Below are 27,815 nucleotides of genomic sequence, written 5' to 3'. Positions count from 1 at the left end.
TTCTTATATTAGGCACAGGGCAGCATTTTCTTTTTAATATTATATACAGCAAAATAGTATAGCAAATTTATTAAACATAGGTAGAAATATAGAATTAGTTCTTATTGTCAGCATCTTTTAAACATTTCACTTAGATTATATTTTCTCCTTCCTCAAAATGGAACTTTGAAGACTATCCCTAAATGGAAGATCGCATAATGGTTCTACAGAATTCTCTAGTTATTAAAATTTTTATACATTATTTAGAATAGAACATTAACTAATTTAGCATATTCAAACTATTAAAGCTCTTAAAGTTGGTCACAGTATAGGCATACATCACCTACATCATTAATACTTGTGATGAAATTTGATATTAGGTGACAGCCTTCAAAGGAAAAATTAGTCTCATCTGAACAACATTTAGGCATATATAACAAAAATATCATTAGTAAGCAAACTGATATTAAAGGGAGTTAAGAACACTACGAGTTAAGTTGGGGTATCACCAATTGACAAAACAATTGCCCTAATGATATTACAGCTAAATATTGAGACATTACATTGAAATTTGGTTATGATGCACTGATAGTATTATTAAATAACACTGGTCAGGGGAATATGCAGAATATGCGTGTGTGTGGTTTTCTGATCTATTTCACAACATTTTTTGGCATAAAGGATAACATTTGTAATCATGAATATATGTAACAAAGACTCTCTAAGTAAAAGTTATTATGGTATACAATGCCAACTGATCTATGAATGAAAAACTTCCTAAACACTCCAAAAGAATTATGGGATACCGTGTTCATCATTTGTGGCTAACTGAAAAGACTTGAATATGTCTACTGAGATGCTAATGGTTCAGAAGAATTTACACTTGCAACAGAAGCACAAAAAATAGTTTTATCTTTTTTCTACTACCATTAATAATAAACTGGAATCTTAATGTTGACTTAAAAGCATATCAAGTTCATAAGTATGTAGGAATTCCGGATACAATTCACTAAATTAGTTCAATCAACTGTCCCACATATTAAGAGCTTTAGAACCATGACTGTTTATACTTACGTGTGCAATAACGCACTATTAAATAAAATAAATCAAACAGAAGGATGTACATGGAATGAGTTCAAAAGAACTCTGAATTTTATTTAATATATAGTGCTTATTTTGAAGTTTTCATGCTGAGTTCATGTCTTACTAAACACAAGAATACGAGAAAAGTCTTAAAATTTCTTGCAAAATAAATCATATCTTTAGATGTTAGCAAAAAATTACTATTAGTTCTCTTATGATAAGATAATCCTGTAGTTCTAGCAGCAAATTTATTTTACAATATATAGTCTGTGGGTTACTGTAGAAAAGAAAGTGATATGGCATTTACAATATAAGTACAAACTGCAGACACAGGTTTAAGTATTAAGTACTGAATATGATTTCAATTTCAACACTGTGGTTTTTGAATGATTATTTCAGATATTTTAATGCAAAATTCTTCTATCTATATAGCAATTAACTACAACAACATGATGGTAGTGGTAAAGGCTAGAGTCAAATGATAAATCATAACTTAGTTATGAAAACTATAGAAATAAAAAATAAAACTGGAAAAATACATTTTATGGTTAAGTCAAGAAGAGGTAAGATAGGGAAAGAAAGGGCTTAAGGGGTAAATAAACACACTAGCTCTTAAATTTATTTTAAAAAACTATACTTATTAGTGTTTAGCTATGCTATGCTAGTTGCCCATCACAACACAAATGCAGTGTTAGTGAATTGCTAAAATTACAATTAATATAAGATCATTACTGTTGAAAAGCAATGAGATGCTAGAGTTCCACACCACATGACTACTCAGTTATTACCAGTGAGGAGTCTGTGGGTGAAGAAAGCCCCTCAGCAGCATCCTCCTTGATAACTTCCTAACAACACAACAAAACAACACAATATGGGTGAATCAATTAAGGCTTAAACCAAAATATGACAATGAATGAAAATGATTTTCAAGATTATCACAATATTAAATAACCATTTTATAGAAGTAATAAAGTTCTTTTTTTTCTTAAACTTCCAATAACTTTTTGGTGGTAACATTTTAGAATTAAAAAGACAAGTTAATTTTTTTTTTGAGTTCTAAATCTTCTTTTCAGAAAAATTTAGTTAAGGGGGAAGTGTATTTTTCTCTTCAAACAGATATATAAGGATGGTTTTTGCCTTTTGAAATTATTTAAATTTGAGTAAAACATAGTTATCATAAAGGACTGGAAATAAAGTATATTTAAATACAAAATGTATTTTGTTTCCATTATGTTTTCTTGTAGTATTTTTTGAAAATAATTTTAACTACCTTGTTAAAACAAAATGCTTTAGGATGATTTTTCAACACCTCTCATTTATATAACATAGTAAGTATTTTTAGATATTTCATATCCAAGTCCACGAAAAATTAAATGATAATTCATAAATGGCAACATTCATTAAAAAAATACAGGAAAATTATTACAAAAGTCTTTATTACAACATTCACTACTAACACTGCAAGTAATTTTCCTTCCATACAGTAACTAATTAAACATAAACAAAATACATTTTGTATTACCAATAGCTTAGTAATTCTTAGAGATATTTATTTAATAATTTATATTATTTGTACTGAAAGGAAATTATCAAACTTATTTTTAAGGTCATCTATATGTATCTAGATCAATATTTTCATTACCCTTCACATACTTACTAGGCCACTGTTCTGATCTCTGGAAAAATTCGTTTTTATAGATGGACGTGGGATGAGATGTTGGAAACTGCCAGGGTAATACCTTGGCGGGTTAACATATGGGACAAAGAATGGCTATGGAAAGAAACATGTAACAAAAAAGGGGGATAAACAATTACAGAAATAAAATTATATTATGATCAAAAGAAACTTATCAATCCAACAAAACATAAATCCTCTTTTTAAAGCCTAATGTGTAAACCAAAAACAAGTCCAAAAAAGCTTCATTTATTTTGCATAGATAATATTGTATTAAAAATAAATTCAGGGAAGTGGAATTATTTACATTTTTGCTTTGTTCTAAAAACACAAAAGATATTATGTATTTTTTAAAAACTAAAGTTTGGCTCCTTTTTGATTCCAGTAAACAAAATACACAATACAGTCAATTCACAACTAAGTAGTTATTTTATATAAAGAATGCTTCCAGAAGGATCTAACTCAGATATTATCCAGGGTAGTTCAGCTACTCTAATATGCTAAAAAGGACCTCAGCTATGTTACAATCCTGAGTGACCTGAAGGGCAACATTATATTAAGCCTTAGGAGTAACTTTTAATATGCAAGCAGGTTATTTCAAGGGTGGAACACACAGCTCAGCTACAATTTTATGACACATTATAATTGGATAAACTGAAATTTAGCTTAAAAATTTCACACTAGCTATGGTAGATATACATTAAAATTCATAAGTCTCAATTCTATTAAGTTTTTGGAACTTATCTAGTTTTTTGTTTTTTTAAGGCCTAAGCTTTTAAGTCTTTTACTATCAAGGCCAAAACAGGTCATTTCTTAGAAAAATGAGTCAAAAACACTAGTCTTGAGAAAACAACAATCAATGTTGGTGACTATTCAGCCTAGTAATCTATATTCCTTTTCTCTCATTTTTCTCACTTTTAAAAGATGTTTCTGAATTTCAAAGTTGAACTAGCATCTAAATATCACAACGGACACAATTTGTGCAAAAGTATGAATTTTGACTGCTGAGGTGATTTAAAATAAAATCTACAAAAATAAAATTTCCATTAGACTAAAACAGTGCAAAGACATGAGTTCTGCTTGTCAAGTTGCTGCTTCTACAGAGAAATTTTATTATGATAAAAATTATTTTATTGAAATTTCACTTATGAAATTTATTTCTATTCTGGTAACAAGGGTAGAACAATCAAGGCAGCTGGCATAAGATGTCTGTGGCCAATCACTTATTACTGCATATTTCAATTTTATTTGGGTTTACTTTTTAAAAGTAAATACTTTAAAAATCATCATAAAATTCTACTGTGCATTCTTACATCAAACAGCCCTTGCATAGCATCCTAAATGTAATGTATTTTGGCAGACTGATTGTTCCTATCAACAATGGCCCAAGGTAGTAGTAGTAGTAGTAGAACCCAAACTCAGCATGGAGGTTGTTGAAGATAAATTGCTGCCATGGAACCACAAAGCACAAATCTAGGATTTACCAAATTTGCCTCGATGCAAGAACTATCTTTAGGATGACTAATCAACAAAAGATGGTTCTGTCTTCTTCAATTTGGTTGTGTAAGATCAATCCTGTTTGAATTTATTTAAGCTGGTTTCCATTTCCCCAGTCACAAATTGCCTAGAGCATCCAAAGTCATGGCTCATGAGTGCAAACTTCTAGAAAGTAAAAGTAGTTTTTACATATTTATTATGAATTAGCAGCTCTATATTACTTAAAATCATAATACATAGATTACACTGTTTATATTCAAGTACAAATTCCTATACATTTACATTCATAACAAAAACTCATGTTTCTAAAATTTTTCTCTACATTCATAAATATGTACAATGTCATATCTAACTGTAAAAATCTTCTGAAAATTTTTGAGCTTTAAATTTCAGTAGTTTTCTATCTTTACTAAGTACTTTATTTTCTGAGGTACAAAAAATACCAAAAACAAAAAATCGGCCAAAATTTATGAAAGATCCAAATAAGCAGGAAGGTGAAGAGAATGAGCATTTATAGAGCATCTAGTGTACCAGGCACTGTGCTAAGGTCTTTTATTATAAATATTAACTCAACTCTTCCTCATAACAACTCTAGTAAGTAGGTACTCTTATCCCCATTTTCAGATGAGGAAACTGAAATAAGCAAAGACAAAGTGACTTGCTCAGGGTTACACAACTTCTGGATGTCTGAGGCCACATTTGAATTCAGGTCTTGCTGATTCCAGGCCCAAATTCTGTCCACAACTACGCTGCCACCTCGCTGCCTCCAATGACAATTTAAAACATTAAACAGGACAAGTAGAATATGCATAAACAAAAACAGGATGATCTTCAAATTAAATCATGTTTCTATTTATATCAATGTGTATGTCATAGAAAATATACACACATAAAAACAAGTTTTGATTGCCTGACTGCCAAAATGATTTCCCTATAAAAGTAAAAAGTACGTCTTATAATTGGATTGAACTTAGAAATCATTCTAATTTAATTTCTCCCTTCTTTCTTAAATATTTACCTCAACAGTAAACTATTTTAAATATCACCTTTATAGTTTCCTTTGTATTTTTTGAACAAATTATAATTTCAAAATACCAAGGAAACCACGAGCTACTTAATTATGGCATCACATGGAAAGTCAACTCTTGGAATGACAAGGTAGTGGCACTGACTTACCCGGTTATAGAAGGGGTGCTGAGGTCCTGTCAGGCCGCTGTAAGAGCTGCTAGGAGGTTGGGGTGATAGTATATTACCAGGAAAAGTTCCAGTAAAGGAAGCTGAAGAACTCAGAGTTGCAGGCAGACTAAATGCAGATGGAGCTCGAGGATTCACATCTAGCTGCATAGCAGAGTACTGAATTCCTCCAATCTGTTCTCTTGCAGCACGAACATCTAAAATGTTGAATTATTCACAGATAGTGGAAAGAAAGAAAAGCATAATTAAATCTCCATGTTTTTGTAGCTTATATCACATTCAAGTAAGACAAATGATTGTGACTTACTCAGATTCAAAGAAACCTGAAATTAAAGAACTGCTGATATATACAGAGATAAGACCTCTAGAAACTAGATGCTTAAGAAAGGGCAGATGAATTAAAACTCAACTGATCCATGAGAAAATTACAGGATCAATTTCAAAATAGCTTTTTACTTCTTTGTTGAAAAGAATCATTTTAAAAATACAAAATCACTAGCTCTAGTTAGCAAAATAAGATATTGGCGCTAGTCTGTTTTTTAAAGATAAGAGGCTATTTGCAAAGGGCAACAAAATTTAAAATACCGTAATTCAATTTTGTTAAACAAACTGAAGATAATATGCTATGTCAAAATGTCTACAGTACTTTAGAACCATTAGCACAGGAAATAATCCACTGTGGGCTCCTAAATCCTTCCTAATATACGTTATCCAAGGGAATCTGAAAACTTCCAATGTCTAATGCTATTTTAACTTCAATTGTACACATTACTGTGTGAATTTAGTATGTTAAAAGGAAAGGCTTATTAGAGATAACAGTCAATTGTCACTTACATAATAACCTGACAGAAAAACTTTTTCCACATACAACCTGACACAGGGTGCAGAGATACAAGCTGTCAATAAAGTCTGCCAATATTTGATAGCTCTTCCTACCCCCATGAATTACTATTAAAAACATTTTTTGTTGTTCAGTCATTCACATCCAACTTTGTATAATCCCATTTGGGCTTTTTTTTGACAGAAATATTAGAATAGTTAGTCACTTTTTTCTCCAGCTCATTTTACAGATAAGAAACTGAGCAAACAGGGTTAAGTGACTTGCCAGGGTCACATGGCTAGTGAGTATCTGAGGCCAGATTGAACTCATGAAGATGAGTCTTCCTAATTCTAAGTCTAGTGGTCCATCCACTGGGCCACCTAGCTACCTCATTAAAAAAATAATTTTAAAAATACTGTAGCACAAAAACAAAGACAGCAACATAAATCTTGAGTCTGTAAGAGCAAAGGTGCTAGCACGAAAATCTACTACAATATACTTTACATTAAGTCACTTTGATTTCCAAATCTCTGTCTTGATATTCTGCCAGTATGGAAGCAGCTTCTAGAGCCATAAGCAAAATGAAGCAAAAAGTCACAGAGAATTCACACAAAATGGGTTCACTCTTACATTGTGGCATACCATTAGCATCATCCTTACTAGGTTCAAGGCACTTTGAGATATTCAAAGAAGAATAAGATTTGTAAGCTGGCTGTTACCTTGGAACTTATATTTTGGTTTAGAAGTGACATGTACATGTAAAAATAACTATAATACAAAAACATTTAAGTATCAAATGAGAAATAGAGAACAATGGTAAAGGAAATTGGAGTGTCCTTCCTTGAGCAGATCAGCCAACCCTACTACCTCAACCAGCTATTCTGGTTAAAAAAAAAGACAGCATCATTAACTTGTAAGAGACAAGAAAGCTGGGAAGGTTTCCCCCCACAATTTCTATAAGCCTTCCAAAGTAGAATAACCCACCTACTTATGAGAAGAGGATAACACATCTTCTCCTTTTCATTAGTGTTCTTTTCATCTCTTTAACAGGCAACCCCATTGAAGGTCTCTGGCTTTACACCATGTTCTTTTATTTTCATGTATTTCTCTAGCTTTGATAATAATTAATAAAGTATAAGAACTTGATAATATGACCTTTTCACCATTCTGATGTCATGATTTGGATGGCTGTATTAATCAATTAGCTCTCAAGACAGAAAATTTTTATTCCACAGTTAGAGAATAAATTCTTGGACTGAACTTCAATGGCAGTTATTAGTTTCAGAGAATGACTGAGAAGAACATAGAGTAAATAATGCTGCCCTGTCAAGATCTCTATAGTTCCTGGTTCCTGAATTTATCACCCAGCATATTAGTTATTCCTTCCTGCTTTGGGTCACCTGAACACAAGTGGAGTTTACTTGATGCTTGTTGACTGACAGACCTAGAAGCCTGGTTTGCTCACAGTGACAAAGGGCAAATGTGAATTTACACTACTGAGGCAGTCTCCTCTCTCCACCAAAATACCCACTCTACAAGGACTATTGGAGACCCAGAAAACATTCCTGATGGAATAGCAGGAGAGAATGAAAATAAACATTACCTAATACCTAATTACCTTTAATTACTATAAGACATTTAAAATGTCACATTTCCTCTAAATATAGGAAAAAGGCCTCAATTTGAACTTCCTAAGGCCTAGAAAACTTTAGGGAATCTAAAAGGTCACTTTCCAAGGGACATGTCACCTTCCTATCTACTTATTCCTGATAATGCTCTATAAAGGTTCTAGATACAAAGAAGTTTCTTTCTATTAATCTTACAATGATACCCAGTAATGAAATTTATTTCCTGACCAGAAAGAGAAAAATACAATTTCTCGACTTAAGAAATTAGAATTTAAATAAAACTTTTCCAGTTAACTTTATTAACTTGGTGTGATGTTCATTAAAGATCTTCCCCCTTCCCCCTTTAATAGGCCTCATCTGGAGCCCATTAAGGGAGCCTGACTAAGGGAGGCTTGTTTGGTAAGAATGCCCACACCTTTTGTTAATTAATAAGGCCTAGGTGATGAGGGTCATACTCTCTGGCTCTCAAAAGTGTATATATACTCTGAGATGAGGTTTTTGTTTTGGGGGGCTTACTATTTGGAAGAATGTTCAAGTGATATGACCAGATGAAACTCTAGGTAACTGTTAAAGATCCCTCACCCCCACCCCTCAAAACCCAGATGTTGGTGCTCCTCTCTCTGGTCATATATGCATGTAATAGTCAGACAACTGGATCTGTCTGTTGATCTCTGATGTATGTATTGCTTATGGTCAGACAGTTAGAAGCTCTATCTGTTGGTCTTTATTTTCTGTTTGTATTTTCTCTGTTGGTATGTGTGATTAAAGAAGATTATTGACCCCTCAAAAGTTGTTTTCTTTGAGAAAAGCAGATCAAAGAACCTATGCTAGCAAGTCATCCTGGGCATACTGGGGTGCTTGCTGTGACACATGGTAATATTGTAGTTTGTATTCTTAAAGTCTTTCAAATTCCTTGTATATTAATGACCTCTTTCAACCTTTACCAAATCTTTTTTTCCCTTAAATGGCTAAAGATTTCCTCACCACTTTCTTGTTTCTCCTGAAATTTGGATAAAAGAACTGCTTGAAGAGTGAAACCTGAGGGAACAGAAAACAAGCCAGGAAGAAAACTGTCTGGTTCACTTGTTTCAGGATACCTCCACAGGCTCAAGAAAGTAAAAATTATCTCTATTTTAAAACTGGAATAAGGATGGTACCTACAAACTATACACTAACAAATCTGACTGAAATTCCTGGTAAAACTTGTAGCCTGGAGTCAGGAAGAACTGATTTCAAATCTAGCCTCAGATACTTACTAGCTGTGTGATTCTGGGCAAGTAATTTAACCTCTTTTTGCTTCAGTTTCCTCATCCGTAAAATGAGGATAATAATAGCATTTACCGCACAGGATTGTTGTGAGAATCAAATGAAATAGTAATTGTAAAATGTGTTCATCACAGTGCCGGAGAACACAGTAAGTATTATATGTTAGTGGTTATCATTATCATTATCATCATCATCGTCGTCGTCGTCATCGTTGTTAAAATTGTGCAGCATTAAACCGATTGTTAGTGAACATATAAAAATGGGAGTGGTGATGAAAAAGAGCTAGCATGGCTGCATTAAAAATAGCCAGGCTAACTTTATTTACATTTTGATATAAGACAGGTAAGGAATGTTGTATACAGGAAAATCCCTAAACCAATAAAGATCAACAACTATTATGCAATTGCAGTATTAGTTCTACCTGTCACATAGTGAAGTTTAGGGACTTGCCCACCACCACATGGCCAGTTTGTATCAGAAGTGGAATCTGAACACAAGTTATCTTTCTATTCACTAAACCAAAGTGTTTCATAAATTCAGTAGGGGCAAATGTCTTCCATTTGGGTTCAACTTTTTTTTTCTTTTATAGAGTAAGACAGCAGCTTTTCCGACAAAGATCTGAAGATATCTGTGGACACCTAATGGTAAAAGAGGCACAAAAATTCACTGAAGAGGTGAACTTACCAAGTAGAATAGACCAAATGGAAAAGGAGGTACAAAAATACTCCAAAGAAAAGAACTACTTCAAAAGCAAAATTGGTAAAATGGAAAAAGAGATACAAAAGCTCACTGAAGAAAATAATTCCTTAAAAATCAGAACAGGGCAGGAGGAAGATAATGACTCCGTGAGACATTAAGAAACAAAGCAAAGGTAAAAGTGAAAAAACAGAAGAAAATGTGAAATATCTCACTGGAAAAACACTGCTCTGGAAAATATATCAGAGAGATAATTTAAGAATTATTAGACTACCTGAAAACCATGATCAGTAACAACATCAACAACAAAAAAGCCTAGACATCATCTTTCAAGAAAATATAAAGAAAGCTGCCAAAGAATTCACTGATCATCTCCTGAAAGAGATCCTAAAATAAAAACTCCCAGGAACATTATATACAAATTCTGGAGCTCCCAGGTAAAAAAAAAAAATTTCTATCTATCTATCTATCTATCTATCTATCTATCTATCTATCTATCTATTTATCTATCTATAATACATATGTGTGTGTGTGTGTGTGTATATATGTACGTATATTCCAAGCAGCCATAAAGTATCCATTCAAATAGCATGGAATCATAGTAAGGATCACACAAGATGTAGCAGCTTCTCCATTAAAGGATCAGAGAGCTTGGAATATGATATTCCAGAAGCACAAGGAGCTAGGATTACAATAACCTACCCAGCAAAACTGAGTATAATCCTTCAGGAAGGAAAAATGGACATCTGATGAAACAGAGGATTTAAAAGCATTCCTGAATGAAAACAACAGAGCTGAATACAGTTATCTCCTCCACATAGCAACTTTTTCCATCACAGTTTCAATATACCACAGGCTGGCATGAGAAATTAAATTGGAATTTTGGTTTAGAAAATCAGAAATGCATAAAATATATGTATAGTATTGTATACATCAACATAGTTTATCTTTTAATATCACAAATCAACAATTCAGACTTCTCTGGTATGAAGGGAGGGCCAAAAAATTTGCACAGATTTTCCAGACTGTGGGAGCATCACATGCCTAACCCTTATAATGTAGAAAGGATAACTGTGGAAAATTTGACATTCAAACACAAAACTCAAAAGAAGCATAAAAAGGTAAACATGAAAGAGTAATCACAAGGGATTTGATAAAGTTAAACTATTTACATTTCTATATAGGAAGATGAGACATATAACTCCCAAGAACTTTTATTATTTTAAGGGCAGTCAGAAGGAGTCTACATAAATACAGTGCAAAAGTGTGAGTTGATTTTGTTGGGATGATCTCCAAAAAAACCCCCAAACAAATCGAAGGGGTGAGAAAGAGGTATGGATGCACTGGGGCAAGGATGAAGGGAGAGGTAGAATGGGGAAATTTTTCTCACATAAAAGCACAAGGAAGGGTTTTTATAGTGCAGGGTAAAAGGGGGGGGTGGGCAATACTTGGAACTCACTCTCAATGGAATTAGTTCAAAGAGGGAAGAATATATACACACTCAGTTGGGTATACAAATCTATCATACCCAACTGGGAAATAGGAGGGGATGGGGATAAGATATGTGGGGGAAGGGAGAGGAAGTGGGAGAGGGGGGAAGAGAATGATAAAAAGGAAGGCAGATAAAAGAGAGGTAGTGGTCAGAAGTAAAACAGATTTCTGAGGAGGGACAGGATAAAAAGGGGGGGAGGGGGAGAGAGAGGGAGAGAGGGAGAGAGAGGGCGAGGGAGAGAGGGAGAGAGAGAGAGAGAGAGAGAGAGAAGGATAAATAAAAGAAAAAAGGATGGAGGAAAATACACAGTAACTATAGCTATGACTGAACAAGATAAGCTCACCCATAAAATGGAAGATGATAGCAGAATGAATTAGAAACCAGAATCTAACATGTTATTGACAGGAGATACACTTGAAACAGAAAGACACAATCAGAGTTCAAATAAAGGGCTGAAGCAGAATCTATCACATTTCAACCAAAAGTAAAAAAGGCAGGGAAAGTAAAAAAGGAAGGGACAGCAATCATGACATCATACAAAACAAAAGGAAAAAGAGATTTAAATAAAAGCGGTAAATAGAGAAACTACTTAAAAATAAGAGCCATTCTCCAATTGATAAATGGTCAAAGAATAAGAACAGGCAGTTTTCAGAAGAAATTAAAGTTATTTATAATCATACAAAAAATGCTCTAAGTTGCTACTGATTAGAGAAAGGCAAATTAAAAGAGCTATTAGGTTCCACCTTACACCTATCAGAAACGACAAATGCTGGAGGGGATGAGGGAAAATAGGTACACTAATATACTGCTGGCACAGGTACAAACTGGTCTAACCATTTTGGAGAACAATTTGGAACTATGCCCAAAGAGCTATAAAACCATATACATATGTCTTTGATCCAATAATATCCCTATTAAGTCTATATCCCAAACAGACACAGTAAGTATCTCAGGTGGAATTTGAACACAGGTCTTCCTGACTTTAAGCCCAGTGCTATTTAAGTGAAGTTATCTTAATAGTGTTATTTTCATTTGAAAATTTATAATTCCCTTGAAAAACAGCGAGAAAAAAACTTACAGGGAAAATAATTTGGTAATAAAGCTAAGATTTATATGGTGCTTCAAGATTTACAAAGTGCTTTATATATTATCTCATTTGATGCTTACAACAACCCCATGAAGAATCTATTAAAAAGACAAATAAGTAACCTAGTGGATACAAAATTAAACCTGGAATCTGGAAGAACTGAATTCAAATCCAGTCTCAGAAATAACCTCACTGTGTGATTTTTGGGCAAGTCACTTAACATCTGTCTTTCCTCATCTTCCTCATTCAAAGGCAAAATGGGGATGATAACAGCACCAATTGTAAAACACTTTGCAAATCTTAAAGTGCTACAGCTACTTCTTATTATAGCTATTATAACTCCTTAATTCTCCCATAAGATATTAATTACCTACAACACATCTTAGAATTTATCTTTACAAGAGATTCTTAAAAGGTAGGCCAAAAACAAATACAGCATTATCAAACTCATCTATTAAATACGCAAATTTATTATTGGAAGAAACCTTAGAAAACTTGTACAATCTTTTAATTCCAGATGAAGAAATCAAGTTAGTGAAATGAACTGACATACCAAAGATCAGAAACAAAGTAGCAGAGTGAGGACTAGAATTCATCACGCTAGAACTCATCAGCATCTCAGACCAGAGAGAGTGTTATGTGGAACTGCTGGTAAGTCAGTGTAGCTGGATCACAAATTGCACAGAAAGCAGTGAATTATCTGCTACCCACTGTTTCAGTAGGAAATTTGATAAACTGAGTAAGAAATAGTGAAGTTTTGAAAGCCTCAAGTATCATGCAGACTTCACACACTTAAAAAAAAAAATCTAATCACTATTACCCACCTGCAATAATTTCTCGAAGTTTAGGATCCAGGTTTACAGTACATGGCAAAAACGTTTTTACATCTCGAGCAACAAGAACTGGTGTTCGTGAAGACAAAAACACTTCAAAGTTCCTTATATCTCCATCAATTTCAAGCAATGGCTCAACATCTTTAGTTGTTGGGATATTCTTTGATATTCTTTGAAAAAAAATGAAAATATCAATGTAAAATAGTCAATATTATCACTGTATAAGCAGATTCTGCTAAAGGTTTAACAAAAAGATTTTGTTTCTCTTAAAAATTAAGTTTCAGCAGCAGTCATCAAAACCAGTTAGTATTGGTAGAAAAATAGAAAACTGGAACAGACTAGATAAAAGAGAATCAGAAATGACAGAATTCAATAACTCAGTTTTCAATAAACCATATATAGAAGTTACTTGGGGGAAAAAACTTCATTTTGTTAAGAACTGCTGGAAAAATTGGAAAGGAATCTGGAAAAAAATAGGTTCAGACCAATGTTTTATATTACACAATGAACTGAAAATGGATATGCAACCTTAATATTAAAAGATTTACCTTTCATAGTTATAACTAGATATATTCTTAATCAAATAAAGGATAGAGGCAATTAAAAAATTTAAAAGAGATAATTCTGATTATATGAAATTCAAAGGCTTCTTTGCACCTAGGAAAAGAAAGCAAAATGTAGAATGGGAAATTTATCAGATAAGAGTTTATCATCTATATGCATATGTATGTATGTATGTGATATGTAGGTATGGATGTATATACATGTATGATTGTATATGTGCGCATATAAAAACACATATGTATGAAAAACTAAAATACAAGACAAAAAGCTATTTTTTGATATGCTGATATGAACAAATAGTTCTCAAAAGAACTGAAAACCTTTAACATCTGAAAGACTGCTTCAAATCACTAAAAATTTAAAAAATGGAAATCAAAATAACCCAGAGGTTTCATCTTACTCCTAGAAAACTGGCAAAGATGATAAAAGATGGAACCAGTCAAGGCTGGAAGGGCTTTGGAAAGAAAGATACTCTAATACACTATTGGATATATAAAAAGATCTAAGCATTTTGAAAAGTAATATAGAATTATGTGAATAAAGAGGCTAAAATATTCATACAATTTGACGGAAATTCTACAAAGGGAAGGGAATAAGCACTGTGCTTTTAACAAATATTATCACATTTGATCCTTACAACAACCCAAATGGGGAAGCTGATGCAAACAGAGGTAAAGTGACTTGCTCAGGGTCACACCGCTGGGATATATGTGAAGCCAAATCTGAACTAAGGTCTTTTCTTCCTGACTCCAGGCCCAGTACTCAACCTACTGTGCCCTCAAATGCCTCTGCTAGGCATATATCCCAAATCCAACTCAATGATAAAAGGAAGTCTCAAATAAAAACAAAATATTCATAGCAGCACTTTTGGGGGTAGAAAAGAACTGGAAACAAAGTAAATTCCCACCAGCTGATTCATAGGTAAACAAAACTGTGGTGCATGAAGGTAATGAAATATGTGGTGCTGTAAGAAACTATAAATATGATAAATACAGAAAAGCATGGAAAGGCTTTTATCAACGAATGAAAAGTGAAGTAAACAGAGCCAAACAATAAGCATGACACCATAAAAAGAAATACCACCACAAAGTAACTGAAAATGATTACAAAATTGCAAAGAATAAAAATAGCCCCAAAGAAGAGATATGAGAATATCTCCCCTCCCCTGACCTCTGCTTTTGAAGAGGTGGAGAATTTCCAGGAAATAAAATAAATAAAAAGGCTATCAGATTTTTTTTGATGTATTGATCAATTTTACTGATATTTTTCTCCTTTTGCTCTGTTTTATGAGTTCTTTTTTTAAAGGAGATAGATCTCTGAACAAGAGAGGGAGACATATACAGAGAGATGCAGGCATTGAAAAACCAAAGATTATTAATAAAAATTTAATTTGAAAAATGTGACATCTTTTTGAAAAAAATACAACATCAAAGCAAGACAGAAAATGTGTATTTTAACAGAAAACATTACAATTAAAACTGAAGATTAGGGAAAGTATGTGGGGATATTAGATAACAGTTTACAACTCATTTCATGAAAAAAATTATTAGACCAATACAATCAACAGTTTTCATCCATAGAGTCTGAACTAGTTTTAACTCTATTTTCTGAAAAGACCAACAAATTTAACCTCTTCCTCATCAGACATCACTAAGACAACCTTCTGCTACCATCTCTTCCTTTCATCTCAGTCTCATATGAAGGAAGAGACTGGCCCTTCCCCTTGCCAAGCTAATCTCTCTATATGCAGAAGTAATCCCATTCCAACCCATCTTCTTCAGCATATTGCTCTATTACTCCCATTTTTTTCACTTATCTTTAATCTGTTCCTTTCTATTGCCAATAACATTCTCATTACTCAAACCTCAAAAAACCCTCAACTACATCAACCATTTTCACTAGTTCTGTCACTACTACCATCCTATATAGCTCTTTCCTCGCTCTTCTGGTGAAATTCCTGGAGAAGGACACCTATAATACATGCCTCCATTTCCTTTGCTCTCATTCTCTTAACTCTATAGTCTGAATATCTTATCACTGAGGTAAAGATGCTCTCCTAAAAGTTACCAATGATCTCATAACTGTCAAATCTAATGGTCTTTAATCAATCCTCATCCTTACTGACCTCTGTAGCCCCTGACACCATAAATAACCTTCTTCTCCTTGATACTCTTCTCTTTTAGTGTTTTTGGGATACTACTTATCTCTTGGTTTTTCTCCTACCTATGTGACCACTCCTCAGTCTCCTTTGTTGCATCTTCATCAGGTCACACTTTGCTTAACTGTGTGTCACACAGAGCCACAAGGCTCTGTCCTGGGCACTCCTCTTATTATCTTACCAATTTTCATGAATTCAATTACCAAATTCCATACAGATGATTCTCAGATTCATTTGTCCAGTCCTAATCTCTTTCATGACTTCCAGTCTTGCATCTCCAACTACCATTTATACATCTTAAACTGGATGTCCCAGAGACATATTAAACTCTTCATATCCAAAAGTGAAGTCACTTCCTTTCCCCATACCTTACCTTCTTGCTACTTTCCCTATTACTATTAATGGTACCACCCTTCCAGTAACTCAGGCACAGAACCCATGGATCATTCTCAATTTCCTTACCTTATAATTAGTGGCCAAATTCTGTTATTTCTGTCTTATCTCATACATCTGTCTCTCTTATACATCTTTCATACATGCCACCTTCTCTCCTATGAAAATGCCACCAGCCTAATACAAGTCTTAATCACCTCCCCTCTGGACTATTGCAATAACCTGCTGGTTGGTCTCCCTACCTCAAGTCTCTCTCCACTCCAGTCTATCCTCCACTCAGTTGTCAAAATGAACTTCCTAAAGCACAGGTTTGAACAAGTCACCTCTATGCTCAATAAACTCAGGTGACTCCTTATTATCTCCAGGTTCAAATATAAAATGCTTTGGCTTTTAAAGCCCTTCTTATCTTTCCTGTGTTCTTCCACTTCACACCCCACCTCTCACCCCTATCAACATACTCTGTAATCCAGTCACACTTGGCCTCCCTGCCTTCTCACATTGCTCACAGATGACACTTTCAGGAGCTGTCCCTCTCCCCGACTTATCTCCACCTCCTAGTGCTTCAGCTTCCTTGAAATCTCAGCTAAAGTCCTACTTTCTGCAAGAAGTTTTTCCTACTCCTTCTTAATCTTATCTTCTAAATATCTTTTTTGGAAATAGTTGTTTGTATGCTGTTTCCTCCTTTAGGCTGTGAGCTCCCTGAAAGAAGGGGCTGTTTGCTTTTTGTTACTTTTTGCATCTCCAGCATTCAATACAGTAGTGCCTAGAACTTAATAAGTGCTTCATAAATGATAGCTGACTGATGAAAGTCTATATGACTTATTTGTGGATAACAATAACTATAATCCATAATGATTACTTCACATAAAATTTTAGTAAATAAAATGTGGGAAACCTCCTGAGAGGATTCTGGGAAGATGACAGAGTAGGTCAGAAAACTTTCAGCTCCAAATTTCCTCCACAAAAAGACAAAATATTGCCTCAGAGGGAACAAAGATCAAAGGATATAAATAAAAGTTGGGCTCAAACATTGTCTTGCTAATAAAATTTAAGAAGACCCCAGGAAAGACTCAACCTCCAGGGGTAGAGGTTCAGCCTGAATGAAGTGAAAACATTTTCAGGCTCTGGAAAATCATCACACAAGCCCTGACGGCAGTTGGGCTGAGAGGCAGCCTCAGCCTTAGAAACTTTATCTGGTAGACAACCTGGAGATATGAAGGGTGAATAGATGTTTGAAGGACGTTCTATGGTCAGGGGATTCCAAGCACAAACCTGATGAGTACAATAGCAGAGGAATGGAGACCCTGCTGTCTGTGAGCACGTGCAAGAGACTACAGTCTCTGCTTTCAGTCCCATGGTAGAGAGGACAGTGTAGTTTGCAGTCACCTGAGAGACCACAGGGAGCAAGATCATTTGCAGGACAGCATGGCTGGGAACCATAGGTTTAAGAGTGGAGAGGAGAGCTCAAAGTTGAGCCTTGGAATAGATCTCAGAAAAGAACAGCAAGAAGGACCTGAGATTCGGGGCATCATTCCCCATACCTTGGTACTATTATTGACACGAATAGCTGCTAAATAAATGCATAAATAACAATGAGTAAGCAAAGGAGAAAGAACCCAACCATAGATAGCTACTACGGGGATAGAGAAGATCTGAGTTCATATGCAGAGGAAGAAAATGGAGCTGAAAAAACCCCACTCCTTTCTCAATGAGAAACATCAAATGGTCCCAGACACAAAAAGAATTCTTAGAAAAACTTTGAAAACGACTTTTAAAATCAAATAAGAGAGACTGAGGAAAAATTAGGAAAAAAAATAAGAGCAATACAAGAAAGCCAAGAAAATTATGAAAGGAAAGTCAACCAACTTTAAGTAAATAATCAAAAATTTAAGGAAGAAAAAAATTCCCTGAAAACTAGAAGTGGATGAGGGAAAGCTAATGGCATTCTCCTGAGAAGATTCTGGGAAGATGACAGAGGAGGTCAGAAAACTTTCAGCTCTCCAAATTTCCTCCACAGAGACAAAACATTGGCTAATGGTACACCAATAAAATAAAACAAAATCAAAAGAATGAAAAAAATAGAAGAGAATGTGAAACATCTCATCAGAAAAACCACTACTCTGAAGAACAGACTAGGGAGAAATAATATAAGAATAGTTGAACTATCTGAAAATTACGATTAAAAAAAGAATCTTGATACAATATTATAAGAAATTATCAAGGAAAACTGCCCTGAAGTTCTGGAACTAGAAGGCAAAGGAGAAACAGAAAAATCCACCAATCACTACCTGAAAGAGGTCCCAGGTGGAAAACTTACAGGAATATCATAGCCAAGTTTTGTAGCTCTCAGACTAAGGAAAAAATATTGGAAGCAACAAGAAAAAATGTAAATATCATAGACCTACACCAAGGATTACAATAAGACCTGCTAAGTTCAAGAACCACAGGTTTTTTTTAGAGCAAAAGAGCTGGGATTATGATCAAGGATAATTTACCCAGCAAAGTAAAGTATAATCCTGAATGAAAAAAAAAAAGACATTTAACGAAGTGAAAGACTTTCAGGTATTTTTGACAAAAACAGCAGAACTTAAGGGAAAATTCAGCATAGAACACCCAGGAGAAATGTAAGCTAAACATTAATGACCAATTATAAGGGAATCAACAAGGTCAAACTGTTTACTTCTTATATGTGAAAACATTATCAATACCCTTATGACTATCATTACTATTTAAGGTAGTTTAAAAGAAAGGCTTGGGCTGAGCTGAATATAATGAGTAGGGAGATAAAAAGGAGCAATTATACAAATGAGGCATAAAAGGAAAAAACTGATACAGAAGAAGATAGAAGGGGGAGGTGCTAGAACCTTACTCTCATTGGGGATTAGGTAAAAGAGGGAACAATACATACATACATACATACATATATACATATATAAAATTAGAGGAGCATAAAATTTTTCTAAATTCAGAAAGAAATAAGAGGGCAAGGTGATAAAGGTTGGGGTAGAGGATAAGGGAGGAACTCTTGAAGGTGTGGATAGGTTAAGGAATAGGAGGGCATGGTAGCAGGTAGAAGTAAAGCAAAAGGAGTGAGGAGGAATAGGATAAATAGAATGAGAAACATAGTGAGGAAAAATAGGAAGGAAGTAACTATAACTTAAAATGTGAATGGGATGAATTTACCCATAAAATGGAAATTGAGAGATTAAAAATTTGAATCCACCAATGTTGCTTCCAGGAAACACAAAAAATGAGAGATACACACAAAGATAAAATAAAGGAATGTATTAATTAGGTAAACTTTTCTACTTTCTGTTCTAACTTATTTTTCCTTCCAAAACTCATTTCATTTTAAAAATCTTTTGCTTTGTTTCTATTAGCTACACTTATGGTCTTTGTGGTAAAGTCATACCTATTTCCCTCCCCTCAAACGATTTACTGGGGTTATCCTCATTTGGGGTGGGGGTTGTCTCTTGGACTTTTCATAATCTAGAGTATTTGTTAATAGTTATTAGCATTTTCTTCTGCTGAAAATATACTTCTCATATTTTCAGCCTCTAGTTTTGCTTTGGAATTTTGTACTCAGGCCAATATCCTCTAGTACCATTGGTAGGGCTGAAAAGGTTTTTGGTTTTTTTTGGTCCTGTCCCCTTATAAGGTCTGGATACAAATGCTGGTCAGGATAGGACAGCTACTAATCAGGCCTCATTCTCTTCTTTGGTCTCTGGATTCCATCTTGGTCTCTTGGTGATTGACAGGGATTTCTGGAGTTGGGTGGTCTTTTTTTTGCGCAATACTCAGTTGGGAACTGGTTTTAATCTCAAATGTCACCCTAACAGACCCAATGGTCTCAGGCTTATTGTTCATCCCAATCAGTGCTGGACCAGGTGTGCTGATGTAGCCCTGCATTCATTCTAAAAAGCTTTCCATGTCTGAGCAATGCACACCTAGGACCTGTCTCCCTATTAAGTGTCCTATTGTGACTAATTCTATCTCCTAGTTAAGTTTTATCACGCTTCTGACAGGGCTGGGATATGCCTTCACCCTTCATTAAATTTAACAAGCCTCTGATAAGTACTTAATATGTACCAGACATTGTGCTAAATGCAGAAAATCCAAAGGGAAAAATGAAAACATCTCTAACCTCAAGGAGTTTTCATTCTACATGAAGAAACAATGTGTACACAGATAATGTAAATACAAACTAAATAAAAATTAATTTCAGTGGAGGGGAGAACATTAACATAAGTTTCATGTGACTTCAGTGGCATTTGCGATGAGCCTTAAAAAGAATTAGGTAAAAAAGCTGAGGTAAGGAGTGAGAAGATTTCAGGTATGGTAGTCAGCATATACAAAGCGAGAGAGGCAAAAAATGGAAATGAGCTACAGGGAAATGGCAAGTAGAGCAATGTGGTTGGAACATACTTCAGATGATCTGGTTTGGCTGTTTTATGAGGCAATATTGCTCATAATTTTACATTAACTGACTTGATAAATTTTTAAAAATGAGTTTATATTCTAAACCAATATATAGCCTTTGGTTGCTCTTATTTATCTCTGGATGGAAAGGAAGCTAAATGTTGCTGGCTGTGTAGTTTCTATGCTCTTTTGCTATCTTCTTCATGGTGACTATTTTATATCAGTCAAAATTCCTAAGGAAATGGTGACAGCTTGTGTCATCTATGAGTCAGGAAGATCTGAGTTCAAATCTGCCTCAGGTATTTATTAGCAGTGTGACTCTGGGCAAGTCACTTAAACTGTCTGCTTCATTTGTAAAATAGGGATAATAATAGCACCTGCCCTACAGGTTTGTTTCAAGAAGCAAGTGAGACATTTGTAAAACATTTAGCACAGTGTCTGATACATAGTATGCTCTTAATAAATGCTTGTTTCCTTCCTTCATCTGTTCTTTTATCTATTTCCTGTTTTTCAATATCAACAGCTCATTTAAGTAGGTATGGTGAAGTAACCTCAATTGTATTCTACATATTCTCAGTTTTATTTTTTTCCCTCAATTTGCTATTGATTTTAACTTCTGTTTTAATGAGTTGACAATTTGGCTGGACACAGAAAGATGATAAAGAAAGGTATTTCACATCATTTACCAGTTGTTTCACATCTGTTAAAACACAGACAAAATGCATTTTTTGGATATCATTTGGCGATCACCATATTCAGATTCTTCTGGCTTTCTTTTTAGAGCAAGTATTCACTATATTTAAACTTGATGTTTCTCTGTGGTCCACAAACGTTTTGGTCTCTTTTATTTTTTGATCCTGAGACATTTTCCAACATTTAATTGCAGATTCTTTTTTGTAATCTAGGTTCATTTACATTGGGAATACCAATGTTTCTTCTGAAGTTCAGCTCCTTCTGAAGTAATTACTGTTGTTGTTCATCCTTTATTTTTGAAGTGGACCAATGACATTACAGTGATGTCTTGACTTGCTTGTGAGCTGGATTTAGGTGAAGCACAGTTGCATAAAGTCTTCAGCCTCCTCTTTTCCAGAGGCATCAAAGTCTGGTGGCTAAACAAAAGTCAGAACTAGCAATGACCCAGGATGTATAGTCTTCAATGTCTGACCAAGCTCTGGGTGCTCCATAACACCTGTTTCAGCTGTCTTCATGGACACTGGAATCAATTGTTCTCATTCACTCATTCTGCAAGGGGAGGTCTTCACATGCTTGGAATGGACATCCCCTTACCTCACCACCAGGTTTGAGGCCTATCTGTTACCGTTACCCTGATTTAGCCCATGTGTCAAGAGAGTTTTTACCATGGTATGTCGGCTGAGAATGCTACAGCTTCTTGTAATTACAGGTGAAAACTGATGGACACAAAAGGTGGATGAGTAGCCCTGAAAAGCACTTGGCAAACTCTCACAATAGAGATGCCAGCCCTCCCTGTACAATCCATATACCTCACCAATAATTATAGCAGCATTTACAGAAAATCTAAAAACAATGTGATTCTTGGCACCTTCTGACAAGTTTGCTACCACCAGCACAAGATAAGTTGAGCAGGACTGTATAGGACTGAAGGCTATTTGCAACTTACTTATTTTTTTACATCTTATTTGTTTGTTTCATAGGCAAAAGATTTCCCACCAATAGCCAGCCTATAAACAAAAAGCCTCTTCACACTAATCTGGTCCTTAAAAAGCAGAAATTCTATGTTGTTAGGGCCACATTCAAAGTCTTCTCGGTAGAACTTGTACTTTGCTACCACAGCCTTTGAGAGCACAGGGTCATCTTCACTCTCCCATGAAGCTTCAAAAGATTTTATTGTTTAGTCATTTAGTCATTTCTGACCCTATGGTTTTCATGACCCCATGGAACATAGCATACCAGGCCCTTATACTCTTCACTATCTCCTGAAGTCTGTCCAAGTTCATGTTCTTTACTTCCATGACACTATCCATCTCACCCTCTGACATCCCCTTCTGCCTTCAATCTTTCCCCCCAAATCTTATAAATCTTATCAGAAAACTTATAAAAGTCAAATAAGCAAGATGGTGTACCTCCAGCAAAGTACTGGTACTGCTATCACTATTCCAACTTATACCACTTGCTCTATGTCCAGAAAAAGCAAGGAGGGGCTTGGAAAAAGGGAATAAACATTTACATAGTGCTTACTATATTCTAGCTACTGTGATAAGCACTCTATCACATTTAATCCTCATAACAACCCTAAGAGGTAGGTACTATTATTATTCCCATTTTACAAAGGAGGAAACTGAGGCAGAGATTAAGTGATTTGTCCAGGGTCACACAGTTAATAAAAATCTGAGGTTACATTTGAACTTGAGTCCTCCTGAATCTAGGCCCAGCACTCCCAGCAGTTGGGAGACTGGTCTGTACATCAAGTGCCTACTGACAAACAAGATCATAAATTATATAAATATATACACATATAAAATTAAATTGAAGTCCACATAAAATATTTGAAAAGTTTTTAATAGAAAATTAAACAAATCTAGAGTTTTCAAAGTTTTAATTATCAAAGTAATTTAAGATTATTGCCAAATTCAGCCAGCTAAAGGAGTACTTTCAGAAGATCATTAACTCTTTCAAATCTCCACTGAAATATACTCAAACAAATTATAACAGTAGTCTGTTCTAACAACAATATTTCTACTACTCCCAGTTGTGAGATTCAACATTTGGGTAACATCCAAACAGAAGAAGAAACACATGAGAATAAAATTAGCCAAGAAAAGAATAGGATTCTAGGGAGGAGATAATAAAGTATGTTAATTTCAGACTAGAACAATGATGGTTTCTTCTACATCACAAATTCAGAAGATCTCTTCGTTACCAAAAAAAAAAAGGGGGAGGGAATAAAAAGCTTCCCAAACTAGTGCTACAACTGCTCAACAAGTCTACTACAACAGCCTTCAATTTCCTTACTAAATATTAATCAAAAATTAAATGTAGACCTAGACTAAAGGCTTCCCAAAGACATATACATTGTTTTTCTGAGAACTATGCAACTCTGACCAAAAACAGAAATTAAGCAGTTAAAAAGGTGGTCCACCTATTTCAGTTTTTTGAAACTATAAAACAAAATACTAAAAAAAAAAAAAGAAAAAAGATTTAAAGAAAAACACACAGCTGAGAAGTCACATGAAACAAATTAGTGAGATTTTAATGCCTGTTCTGCTCAAGTCTGAATGTGAGCAGTGTTCTAAATATGATAAACAATACTGCTGTTCACAAGCCAACAGTCTGCTGCTGGTTTACAGGCTGAATTCTCTATTCTAACCTTTTGAGCTTAATACATTAAAGTCTTCTGCTGAAGGAGATATTTATGTAAATGATAATCTTTTGGCAACGGTCCATTGAAATCATGTGTCCTTATTTTGCAGTTACATTTTTCAAAAGGAGAGTAGATAAAGAATTTTAAAAGAGATTTCACTCTTTAAATAAGTATTTATTCAAATTTCCAATATTATGAATCTCATGAATTAAAGATATTTGTAGCAAAATGACCTACAAAAGTATTATGACATCGTAGGTATCGATGAGGTAGCAATTTTAATGCGATATTACTTATAATACCAACAGTACAATATTTCATCATGCTACCTTCTAAATAATTTTAAAATATTTTGCCTATAAATGATAGCTTTCTAGAGGCCTACATTTAATCCTCAGCCAAAGTAAATGTGTTTGTTTGTATACATGTGTATATGCATCTGTGTATGTATGTATAAATATATGCAGACATACAGACATATACATTCATGTAATTTTCATTTGAAATGTATTTTTAAAACTTCTTTTCAGAAAATTTATATTCCTTACATCTAAGACAGTTGCCCAGACACTTCATATGTAAAAATAAGATTCACTTTAAATACTGTAAAAGAAGCCTCAACAAGGCAAAATCAAAATGCTGCTTTCCAGTTCTAGCACTTTCTGTTGAGTAGTGAATTTTTACCCCAACAACCGGCAGCTTTGGATTTATCAAACACTGATACAAAGTTAAATAAACAGAAACAGGAAAAAAAGGCAGGCAATAACAAAATTACAAAAAAGAACAACTTTAAAGGACTTATGATTTCTAATCAATTCGCTGCTCAACCATGAACCCAGAGTATCAACAATAAAGAATGATACTTCTTCAGAGAGTTGATAGTATCAGTATATACAACACATAGTCTGACAGAATTAGGTATAGACTATCACCTCAGAGGAAGTACCAAGATACGAGCCAAACTTATACACAGTTTAAATATAAAAGATCTCATTATAAACAAATTAGAGAAGCAAGGAAGAAAATTCTTTCAGATCTGCAGATAAGAGAAGCATTAATGACCAAAGAAGGGATAAGGAAATCACAGAAGATAATATGGTCAATTTTGATTATGGGAAATATTAAAAGTTTCTGCACAACAAAATCAAAGGAGCTAAAATTAGGAGGGGAAGTTAACTGGGAAAAATATTTGCAGCAAGTTTCTCTGATTAAGATCTCAATTCCAACACGTGAGGAACTGCTTAAATGTACAAGAATAGAAGTCATTCCCCAAATGCCAAATGGTCAAAGCACAGGAACACAAATTTTCAGAGGAAAATGATGTTCCACTTCATACAAACCATATTAGCAAAACTGACAAAAGAAGAAACTGACAAATGAGGACAAATTGCAGGAAAATTGTAATGCACTGTTGGTAGAATTGGAACTAACAAGAGGATGGTAACCATCAATTGGGCAATGACTGGAAAAATTAAGGTAGATGTAATAGAATTATTATTGTGTCATAAGATATAGTTTCTGAGAAATATTGGAAGAATTGTATGACCTGACAATCTATAATTAGATGCTAAATTGTGGTATGGAACATAAGTGCCATAGGAGTTCAAGAAAAAAAAATACAAGGGGGTAAGAATAGTCACTTAAGGAATGACTTAAAGGATGAAGAGGGTCTTAATGGATGGAGAAAAGAGTTATACAAGTTGCCTAGATCTATTTTCTCAGCATTATAAATCTTGAATGTTTCAATGAAGAGAGAGTTTCTTAAGTATGTAGTATCAAAACATATAGATAACAAGTATTTTTGCCAGAATCATTAGAATTAGAACTTATTGAGGGCAGGAACTGTTTCATTTTTGTCTTCATATTCTCAGAATGAAGTACAGTGTCTTGGATAGCAGGCACTTAATGTGCTGAACTGAATAGAATAGATACATGTATATTTTAATTTTACTACATTTAATCTTATATTAATTCAATCAACCTGTGTGTGGAAGGCCCAAACGCATCCTATACATTTTTGGAAAAGACAATAAAAATGCAATAGCTTTAAATTTAAATTAAAATCATTTCTTAAAAATATCTTTTGACATTCACTATCCTTTTTGTTCCTAACAACAAATCTTAGAAGTAGACTATAATGATGGTTTCAATCATCACCTTTACAAAAAAATCTCTCACATTTATATTTCTAGTCCTAAGCCCTCAGTCAACCTCCAAATGCCCACAGACCATTTCTACTTGTTTGTTAATATTCCCCAATCTAAATTTGTTCTTTCCAAATTCTACTGGTCCTTCTAACCTCTCTATTTCTGACACTGGCACCACCTCCCCTGTTCAATCACTGGCCAAGTCTTACCAATGTCACCTCTGCAGAATTTCTTGGACATCTTTTCTCATGGCCGCCACATTAGTTAGTATGGACCTCCATTACTATCCACCTGGCCTACTACAATGAAGCAATCTTCTCGCCTCAATATGCTTTCTAAAAGTAGATACTGAGTTACAGAGAAGGGTATATTACAATTTAGCCAGAAGGGAAATCGCCAGAGTAAAAAGTGGGGAGAAAAAGTCTTACCTACTTGAGAAAACCTCAGTACTAGGGTCTGTTCAGCAGAACGAACGGATTTAGGGAAATGAGAAACTAAAAGTCAACAAAGACCCAACTCCCACCCCCACATCCCCATTGACAAAATTACCTTGTAAGACACCACAAGTCAGGTTTTCTCTTCCTTGTTTAGGAAGATGATTTAGTAACCTTCAATGAGATCTTTTTTACATGAGTATTTGAAAGAACTATGGTGATGGCAATGTGGGGAATTTTTGGTGTGGCAACTTCCTGTACCAAGAGAGATTTCAAACCACCTCTGTCTCAAGAGAGAAATCTTGGATGGCACTAGCATTTAAGAGACTTATCCAGAATCATAGAGCCAGAGAGTGACACAGGCAACAGATTGTGAGCCAGGGTTTTCCTACATTCTGCTGCACTATCTCTCTACACCATCTCATGAGCATCCTCTTTCACTCTGTGACCAACAGTTCCATAAAACTTCTTAGATGCCAGCAAGCAAAAGATATCAATTTATTTGCATCTGATTTGTACATTATATCTGGGTCATTCTGTGTGCATTTATCATTGTTTGGACAAGCATATTAAATCAGTATGATTCAATTAACAAGTGAAGAATGAGAATTCGTTTAATGGTTTCCAGTGGTACTAACAAACATTTATAGCACTTCATGTAAAGCTTGCAAAAGACTTTTACATTATTTAATAATGAAAACAACAATAGGATTTATATAGCACTTCACAAATATTATCTCATTTGATTCTCATGACAAGCCTTGAAAGTAGGTGCTATTACTATTCTTGCTTCATAAATAAGGAAACTGAGAAAGGCAGAGGTTAAGTGAATTGCCCCAAGTCACATAGCTATTAAGTGTCTACAGCAGGATTTGAATTAAAGTCTCCCTGATTCCAAGCTTACTACCTGCTGGTCTAGAAAAAAGATTTGCAAAATGCTTTACATATGATTTCATTTGATCCTCACACTGAAGCTTTATAACATTCCTGTGAGGTAGACAGTTTAGGTATTTTTTGTAATTTTTTTTTTTAAATTTTAAACTTAAATACAAAATGAGAAAAGGGAAAAAACTGTAATGCACACCACAGACCATAAGAGAAGATTCAATA

At 34.4% G+C, this 27,815-nt stretch overlaps 1 protein-coding gene across 9 annotated transcripts in view; it reads right to left on the bottom strand.

Annotated features, from left to right (window-relative positions):
- KIDINS220 (kinase D interacting substrate 220) overlaps positions 1–27,815 on the bottom strand; it is a 212,213-nt gene that overhangs the window by 82,096 nt on the left and 102,302 nt on the right. For 5 of the 9 annotated variants that reach the window (XR_011972476.1, XR_011972477.1, XM_072634281.1 and 2 more), the window contains exons 23-26: positions 13,242–13,420; positions 5,411–5,625; positions 2,720–2,833; positions 1,851–1,907 (exon numbers count right to left, since the gene is read on the bottom strand). Coding sequence is in view for 6 of the 9 variants with exons in the window: in XM_072634281.1 (XP_072490382.1) it covers positions 1,851–1,907; positions 2,720–2,833; positions 5,411–5,625; positions 13,242–13,420 (565 nt within the window). In the remaining 3 variants the exon portion in view is untranslated. The remainder of the gene's footprint in view (positions 1–1,850; positions 1,908–2,719; positions 2,834–5,410; positions 5,626–13,241; positions 13,421–27,815) is intronic. The other 4 variants (XR_011972478.1, XM_072634278.1, XM_072634279.1 and 1 more) reach the window with 2 other exon arrangements.

Source organism: Notamacropus eugenii, chromosome 1, assembly GCF_028372415.1.
Source record: "Notamacropus eugenii isolate mMacEug1 chromosome 1, mMacEug1.pri_v2, whole genome shotgun sequence".
In the NCBI taxonomy this organism is placed as follows: domain Eukaryota; kingdom Metazoa; phylum Chordata; class Mammalia; order Diprotodontia; family Macropodidae; genus Notamacropus; species Notamacropus eugenii.
The sequence above is the reverse complement of the archived record's forward strand: the minus strand, read 5'-3'. Positions and strand labels throughout refer to the sequence as shown.